Below are 9,643 nucleotides of genomic sequence, written 5' to 3'. Positions count from 1 at the left end.
ATACGTCGGATAACTTTTTTAAAGATAGTTCTTGTTTAATATCAGTTCTTTATTGGTCAAAATTTTATTACGATTTCTAATTTTCTTGCTTTCCGCTAGAATTCCTAGCCTGACGACATGACAAAAGCAACCATGCCTGATGACGTTAGGTATAAAGAACAAATTGTTTTTCCGGTAGTTCGAAAAGAAAGATTAAGGTTGTCTGCATAATGTCTAAATGTCAATAGAGAAACATATTCCATCTCCAAATATTGTGCAAAACGATATTTCTCAACCATAGTAAAATTTTAAATATCAAAATCGTTTTGCGAGCCTCCAGGTATAAATTAGGTAATTTAAATGTCTGTAGTAGATAATTATCGTACTACACACGAGACAGTGGTATGTAAATCTATAGTTATACAAACCTACGTGGTGGAACTTAATGCATTCTTCAAATTTGAAATACCAGTATCTGTATTCATATTGGCAATATGTGCGAGGACTTCCGTTTTCGATTTCTGGTCTGTAAATCGCAATTCTATTTTTGCCGATGTCGAAAAAGATTGTATTGCAATTTGACATTCCATATCATTAATTGGCAGCTTTGATATCAAAGCTAACAATAAGTTTTGCAAAGAATGTATGTTTATACTGCGAGACATGACTAAAACGAACACAATATCGGCTGCCTTTAGAAAACATTGACCAGGATCTAAAATAAATATGGAGATTACATGTAATTAAAAAAAGCTGTCATCTATGTTGTGTTTAGTTAAGCTAATTAGATAGTGTAAAAATCATGAAAAAAGCACTTTTTATATTTAATTCGTCGGAGGTGCTTTTCTAGATGCACCTTCATCATGAACACGTAGAGCCAAATACTTTCAAATTAACGATACATAAGAACCGAAACATTTGTGGAGTAATATAAGTATGAATGAATTAAAAGTCATAACCAAATACATGTATGGTCAATCATGCGTTGTGATGCCTAATTTTCATTTCGGATTGATAAACAGAAGTAGGAAGTATGGCCAATATCCCTAAATTCATTTGGAATAGGATATTGTTTTAGTATTCTTCCAATGTTCGGTAAAATTCACAATTTCGTATGCTTATTGGTTTGTAATTAAAATTCATATGCATAAAGAATGCTCAAATATGCAATCATTACGTTGTGCAAATAACGAATAGAAAGGCAACGCATAACGAAACAGCAAAAGTTATCAGGTTTAATATATAGTAATAAATATAGTATAGTTACTATATAGTAATTTAGACTCTCGTTTCTTTTACAAAACAAACCAAGTAGTGCCGGAAAAAAACCGAAGTTAACTAATTTCAAAAAAATATTAGTAGTACAGCAATGTTTTGATTTCAAACAGTTATGTTTTTATGTTGGTTAAGCATGTTCCTTAATGCAGAAGTCAAAAAATGTTTAAAACCATTAATTTTCATTGAAAGGTACATACAAATTTGTAATATCAATAACTTGTGTTAAATACACTCTTTAGTATTTATTTTCAATCAAATTTTACAACTTGTGAATTTTGGCACTTTGTCAAATTAAAAAATATATGAAAGAAATTTTGAAATTGATGAACTCTGAATTCTCATTGACTTTAGAGTATGTTTTCCTTTACAAGCCTATACTTTTTTACCTTTAAGCTAAAAACGGTATATCAGTTAGTGGATTATTTTCTCCGTTTGAATTGTATATGTGTACAACGGTTTTGATTAGAGTACCACCGATAATTTTATGTACATGTAGATAAGTAGATGAACATCGAAATAATTAAAAAGGAGTAAAATACATAATAATGGAATAATATTCTACAAATTAACCGTGTGTGCTACAATATTTCTCCCCTAAAGACCGAAAACCTTCTAATTTAGAACGCGAGACATGAGACATAAAAAAATATATTCATCATACCTGCATATGCATATAGCTAGTACGGTTCATTTTCGGAATTACAATTTTAGTGAGTGTCATGTTGTTTAATATAGTAGACCATTCTTTAATAATGCGAAAAGTACTTTGTCACTGCAGATCTTTATAAAAGCAGTAACATCACTTATGAGTTTATATAGACTCTAATGGTGTTGTAAATTTTCTTAAAAAGATATCAAATACCTCCTGGTGTTGGTGCAGGTCTTATGTTTCTCAAATCTACTCTAAACACGAACTTTCCTGGATATCCGACGTTTGATAGATTAGGTAAATTGATAATTTGTGATGTTCTAGAACCTTCTACAGAATAGAAGTGAATATCGTCCCCCATATTAAATCCAACCTTTAAAGAGAAAATATTAAACAATAAGAGAAAATGTGTGTTTTGTGATTTTTTTAAAGTCTTTCCAACATTTTCTATATATACAAATAAGATGTATCTACCTGAATTTATCTGGAGTTGTAGAATCAATGCAAATGTCTTTTCCGTAATGTTGTTCCCTATTCATTTTCTATTTTAAACTTTCAATTTTCTTTTAAATAGACATAATTTTCGTATCTAGTTGATCTTTTGGTGATATATTGTAAATTTAGAGTTTCAACGTTGCGAGCTAGAGGTAAAGCAAATGTAAATATAGTTAGATGAAAATATTTTGATTGCTTCGGAATCCTTAAACTTTTTATATATATTCAGTCTAGGTTGCCAAATGATTTCGATGGCCAATGTGCATTTTCTGTTGTTCCATAGCATGAGTTCCAACCAGTGATACACAATCATTTGCTTCTGCATACTTACCGATCTAACATTGTTTGGGCAGATATTTAGACAAAATGTATAATTTTTATAGATATATTAGTTTTCAGCCTGTAATCACCATCACTGGTGTTCCGATGCATAAAATCTGTCGTAGAGTTGTCACTGGTTCAGACGTACTCATATATACATGGTTTGAACGTTGTTTACAATTTATACTTGTATAAGATATATATTTATATTTACCTGAGCAGGTATATCACTAGATGCTATCTATTCTATCTTATCATAGTTGTAAATCACAAAAGCACTTTTGCTATCTGTAATCAAAACGGCCTGAAACGTATTTCTCTGGAAAAAAAAACACAGATCATTACTTTTAGAGTTTCCTCAAAAACGATTGTCATGCATAAAGACAGGGATGAAATCCACATGAAATTAGGTGTATGTATATTTACATTCAGTTCTTTTCTTACATTGATCACAAATAACACTAAGAACAATTCAATTTATCTTGGATTTTGATTTTCAAATCGGTCATTGACAAAAACACGATAAGGGTCAGCTGAGAAAGGAACTTTCTGATAAAATGTATAATTGCAGCTTCCCAATTATCATCTTTTCATTTCTATGTAACAACATTCAGGAGAAGAATTTACATAGCGTATATCAATCTAGGTAACAAGGCATTCCAGAGCTGTCGTTTTCAATCAGACGTCCTGAATTGTGGGTTGCTGCTAACGTGAAAGCTAATGATTTGTGCATTGATTTCAAGAGGTGGAGATTCACAGTTGCCTTTTCATGTTCTATGAACATTAAAGCCAGAATTGAATATGAATTTTCTTTCTCAGAAAATTCCATTTATAATATTAATCATGTTAATAGCTAATAGAACTTAAACTAGAAAAATATGGAATATTAATAGTAAAAAAAAAAAAAAAAAACTTAAGTCATTATCAGAGATCAGATAAAGGCTAAAGTAAATGACTGGTCACAACAGATGATTGCAACATATGGGCGAATCATCCTAAAAGTTTACTTAAATCCAATAGGATGTAATTGTTTGCAGATGGAAAGTCATTTTCTCTAACGAATGGTACGGACTTCACTGAACGAGAAGGTGTCAGTATGTTCTCATGATATTACATTATGAAAAAGAGGATGTACATATTTTTTTAATTTAAATTTGTTTACTGAGACATTGCTTTAATGTATATTCACTTTGAGTTAACATAATTTAGAAAATTGACAAATGCTAGTTCTATATTTTCTTACAAAGATAATGTGTTTCATCTTTGGTGTGATTTGAATTAAACATAAGAAAACTGTCTGAAGTGTATTACAAGTTTGAAATTAATCAAAGAATATCATTTATTTGCTTATGGTTGTCGCCTGTTATTTCTTTCTTGCATGAGTCGATATTTTTTCTTATCACACTGCACTGAGTCTGATAAGAAAAAGGGATACGAAAATCTTATTCCATTCTCACTTGTTGTTCTTTGGTTTTCTGTGTTGTGTCATGTGTACTATTGTTTTTCTGTTTGTCTTTTTCATTTTTAGCCATGGCGTTGTCGATTATTTTTAGATTTATGAGTTTGACTGTCTCTTTGGTATCTTTCGTCCCTCTTTTATGAAACCTATAATTGTCAATCATTTAAGATGATTTTCATTTGTTCATGTTTTATCATTGGATAGCTACATACAATGAAGTGGGTCCATGCCTACCAATCATGTACATCTTAAGTACATTTGAGGTGAGAAAGGGGGAATGTATTAAAGAGACAACAACCAGACCAAAGACCAACAACCAGACCAAAGACCAACAACCAGACCAAAGACCAACAACCAGTCCAAAGACCAACAACCAGACCAAAGACCAACAACCAGACCAAAGAACAACAACCAGACCAAAGACCAACAACCAGACTTAAGACCAACAACCAAACCAAAGACCAACAACCAGACCAAAAACCAACAACCAGACCAAAGACCAACAACCAGACCAAAGACCAACAACCAGACCAAAGACCAACAACCAGACCAAAAACCAACAACCAGACCAAAAACCAACAACCAGACCAAAGACCAACAACCAGACCAAAGACCAACAACCAGACCAAAGACCAACAACCACACCAAGGACCAACAACCAGACCAAAGACCAACAACCAGACCAAAGACCAACAACCAGACCAAAGACCAACAACCAGACCAAAGACCAACAACCAGACCAAAGACCAACAACCAGACCAAAGACCAACAACCAGTCCAAAGACCAACAACCAGACCAAAGACCAACAACCAGACCAAAGAACAACAACCAGACCAAAGACCAACAACCAGACTTAAGACCAACAACCAAACCAAAGACCAACAACCAGACCAAAAACCAACAACCAGACCAAAGACCAACAACCAGACCAAAGACCAACAACCAGACCAAAGACCAACAACCAGACCAAAAACCAACAACCAGACCAAAAACCAACAACCAGACCAAAGACCAACAACCAGACCAAAGACCAACAACCAGACCAAAGACCAACAACCACACCAAGGACCAACAACCAGACCAAAGACCAACAACCAGACCAAAGACCAACAACCAGACCAAAGACCAACAACCAGACCAAAGACCAACAACCAGACCAAAGACCAACAACCAGACCAAAGACCAACAACCAGACCAAAAACCAACAACCAGACCAAAGACCACCAACCAGACCAAAAACCACCAACCAGACCAAAGACCAACAACCAGACTAAAGACCACCAACCAGACCAAAAACCAACAACCAGACCAAAGACCACCAACCAGACCAAAAACCACCAACCAGACCAAAGACCAACAACCAGACCAAAGACCACCAACCAGACCAAAGACCACCAACCAGACCAAAGACCACCAACCAGACCAAAAACCAACAACCAGACCAAAGACCAACAATATGACCAAAGACCAACAACCAGACCAAAGAACAAAAAAAAAACCAATAAGCCACTAATGTGTCTCCAACAAAGCGAGTCAATCCCGCTTCGGAGTTTCACATTGCCCCTTAACAAAAATGTGATCTAATTGTTTTGAAAAAGGACGTCATACTTAACCCCAAAACAATTACATGTACTTACATAAAACATACAAGACTATCGAAGGCGAAAAAAAGGCGATTGGGTAAAACATGTTTTAGTATCATACCACCATACAAGATATAAGGGGAATATAACCTGTTTTATGACATAACTGGTTTTCGAATACATGTGTGGATCAATATCAATTCCAAAATAGTCCATATTTAGTAACCGTAAAACAGTAGCATCCCTTCTGAATAAGTATGTGTGAAGGTTATGACGAAATTTTTTAGATTTGCTTAGAATATTACCATAAACAGTTGGGTGTTGAATACCTGAACGTATAAGATGTATGCTTGTTGATTTATATTCACGAATAATGTTCTTGTATCGATGATTAAATTTTGTGAACTAGTTTGTGATATTCACAACCCTTGTATCATTTTTTTAAGAATATAGAAATTACGTTCGTTAAAATCAAATGCGTTGTTACATACACGAGCAAATAAAACAAGATGGGAAAAACAAACACCATAACAAGTTGCCAAGGGAACGTCACCATAAAAAAAATGGAGAACTAACAAAGGAAATAAAAAAAAAAATGTTGGTCCTAAACATGTTAAAGTTTAAGATATACATGATATAGACGTCAAATTCAAGGACAGTGTTCAGTTTGAGCTTTTTGTTTTATCTCAAGTTATGTTGTGAAATCGTACACTAGTAACTAACCGGTTACTCTGATAATTTTTCGAACGATTAACCGGTTAACTGGTAGTTTAAAATTGGTGTTTGAAAGCCTTATCTTTAGTACCCTACACATACATATATAATATGAGATGTGGTATGAGTGTCAATGTATCAACCTTCTAAACAAGTCATACATTTACGCTTTTTGAATTAATGTTTGTCCTGTGAGGATTCCTGTGAAGTTTGATTTTTAATAATCAAATACACCGTATCAACTATGGCATTTGTACCAACTTCAGATTGAAAAATAATAATAAAAAAAATTCTCAATCTCGTAGAAGTGAATATGTCTGAAATCGATGTTTTTTTCCTTTTGTAAAATTTAATCGTATTACTATTTAAAGTTACTGTTAAAATAACATGTATACTAATCATTTTTTCTTAAGATCTTGCCTCGAGCTGAGAGACAAGTTCTAATTAACGTCAGCTCAGCAGGACAATTCGTCAATATTAGAGCAAATATATCGCTTAATTTCTAAAAGTAACATTCATTTTTTATATAAGATGTTTTTCGATGGGTCTTTGGTTATGTTAATCATAAGAAGAAACTCATAACAATACAGAAACAGATAGACAATAAGTGGTTCACAGTTAGTCTCCTTTGGAATCCGATAACTTGACGATATAAGTAATTTCTGCAGTAATAAAAAATCCTCTCATGTAAAAATGCCAGTGCAGTTATCGTATCAAAGATGGTCTACTAGACATATTTTTTTTTGTTTGTTGTTGGTAAATTTTTACATAAAAGAGTGTTATATTTTACTTTAATTGCAATAATAATTTGAAAGTAACACTACTTAGTGATTTACTAAAGTATTGAATGTACGTTTTTGTATATATATATATAATATATTGATTTGTTAAAGAGTTGACTGAAGTACATTTTGTATGGAGCGTGTGATAAAAGAATCTTTCAATTACATTTTGTGCTAAGATCATGAAAACACGATTCCCATCAAGTTATTCCTGTATTTACCTATGCACTTTATTGTTCAAGCTCGTGTCATTATGAATGTTTCATTTCATTTTAAAATGGAGTTTAATTTCAGTATAACGTGAGATTGCTGATAGACAATCAAAATATCATATTACATTAAAACATGCAGGAAATGTAATTATTAAAAAGGTAACCATTTGGAAAACTTCTCATACGTGGCTAAGGTATGAGACTAACTAAAGAGTATTTTAGATATCATTCAACCACACTAATAAACCAAGTAAACATGGTAAAGGAGGAAATGAATAATTCAATTTATCATGCATTAAGTTCAAACCTTTTCCATTTCAGAAGATGATGCTCCAAAGTATGGCACCTTGTACCAGGTGACAATAAATGTCCATTCTGCAATAAAATGTTTCATTACAGGAAAATACTTTCGGATTTCTGTAGTAGCCGTGCTGAGGTCTACTAGTTCTCTTGATTCTCTATACCATATACTGCATGTTGAATCACAGCTGCTAGTATCTATATCAGCCCAAAAAGGTGCAAGTACAACTAGCGCACCAATGTTTGGAAACGGTTCTGGTGTATATGTTCTAATAGAATTCTTAAACGATACAAGTCCATTTGTATTCACCTATAATTACAAAAACAAAATATTTTTTTCTTTTTGCATCGAGTGTGTAGGGAAAGGTTATATCCTTTGTTAGCTTGCTTGTTAGTTGAACTGTAAAATCGCTATTAGGTTAGGGAAAGCATCCTCCTTTAAGATTAGACCAGGGACTAGTTCGATGGACTAAAGTACTCTGAAAGGAATGTTGTTTACCAAACCCAATAATGACTTCACAGTTCAACTAACAAGCAAGCGTACAAAGATTATACCTCTATACACTCATTGCATTCTGCTGTAACGCTTTAATTAATTCTTATAGCACATATTGTTGTTTAACAATTAACTTGGTGTACATCATTCTATACAAAAAATCACTGTTACTATAAAAGCTTAGGTTCACTTGATATTTTCAAACGTTGTAGAAAGCGTTAATCAGTATACGCTATGGTCAAATTTTTATAATTGTCTTTAATTTTGCTTATATGCTTTGTCTATATAGAGTGTACATATGCCATTTTGTTTTTTCGTTGGGTTGGTTATATAGAAGTTTTTCTTTAAAATGATTAAGATTATTGCACAATGATAACTCCTGTATCCCATTATTTGACATTTTTAACTATCATGTATATTTTGTTTCGCTTACACATTGTTGTAGTAATATTGGAGTTCGATGCGACTGTCATATGAGATGCTTAGCTTCCTATAAAACCAGGTTAAATTCTCCATTTTCGTCTGAGGAAAATTATTTTTCAAGTCAGGAATATGACAATTATTGTTCAATGCGTTTGAGGTTGTTATTCTTTTGATTTTTCATAAATTGATCAGGAGCTTTCTGTACATGGCATACTGATGCCTTATATCTTTATTAACTTATTTTAGTATTTTGTTGGGTAAGTTGTATAATTGGCATTCATACCACATCTTCTGATTTCATATCATAAATTTAAACACATAATCAAAACAAAACCTTCATGATATTTTTTATATAAACAGACTCGCTTAATACATCTAATTTGCGGCTACAACTAAAAAGGCAATATGTATTACATATATACGTTTAATTTGGACTTTTGAGATAAAAGGATTTATCTGACATATAAAAAAGAACACTATTTCCTTGTGATTGTTTTGTTTGTATTTTAAAAGATTAATGACATATATCGATAATGTTAATGTTTGTTTTATAGATTTGTTAAAGGATACATTTTCACTGATAGAATACCTTACTATTGCCTTATACTGTTTAATTTTTACCTGTCTAAATATTACTATGTAAAGCCTTATATAAGATTAATCTCACTGATACCTGTAAGTTGTCTCAGTTTGTTAAAGAAATAAGTTATATTTATAAATGTCGAAAATGAATCAAATATTTATTTCAGCACTTACAAAGAGCTGCCTTCGATGTTCAGAGAAGAATTCAAATACAACTGATATGTTCTGAACCGGTGAAGACCCATCGTCGTTTGAATGAAGCAATGTATCCTTTGTATCTTGTCCAAAAGGAAAGAACTCAGAGATTGGCACATTGGCAAATACTGTACCGGAAACAAATAAAAGGAAAACTACTGGTATCATCTCCAT

At 32.6% G+C, this 9,643-nt stretch overlaps 2 protein-coding genes across 2 annotated transcripts; both read right to left on the bottom strand.

The window, feature by feature from the left end:
- Window positions 1-206: 206 nt before the first annotated feature.
- On the bottom strand, window positions 207-2,874 carry LOC134692411 (uncharacterized). The gene is made up of 3 exons (XM_063552860.1): window positions 2,812-2,874; window positions 2,120-2,279; window positions 207-694 (listed from the first exon to the last, which is right to left on the bottom strand). The coding sequence occupies exons 1-3, from the start codon at window positions 2,872-2,874 to the stop codon at window positions 408-410; spliced, it is 510 nt and encodes a 169-aa protein (XP_063408930.1). The 3' UTR covers window positions 207-407.
- Window positions 2,158-9,643, bottom strand: LOC134693732 (sushi, nidogen and EGF-like domain-containing protein 1). The gene is made up of 4 exons (XM_063554630.1): window positions 9,449-9,643; window positions 7,781-8,083; window positions 2,937-3,041; window positions 2,158-2,279 (listed from the first exon to the last, which is right to left on the bottom strand). Exons 1-3 carry the CDS (start codon window positions 9,641-9,643, stop codon window positions 2,964-2,966), a joined length of 576 nt encoding a protein of 191 aa, XP_063410700.1. The 3' UTR covers window positions 2,158-2,279; window positions 2,937-2,963.

This window comes from Mytilus trossulus, chromosome 12 (assembly GCF_036588685.1).
Source record: "Mytilus trossulus isolate FHL-02 chromosome 12, PNRI_Mtr1.1.1.hap1, whole genome shotgun sequence".
In the NCBI taxonomy this organism is placed as follows: domain Eukaryota; kingdom Metazoa; phylum Mollusca; class Bivalvia; order Mytilida; family Mytilidae; genus Mytilus; species Mytilus trossulus.
This window is presented reverse-complemented; position numbering and strand designations above follow the sequence as displayed.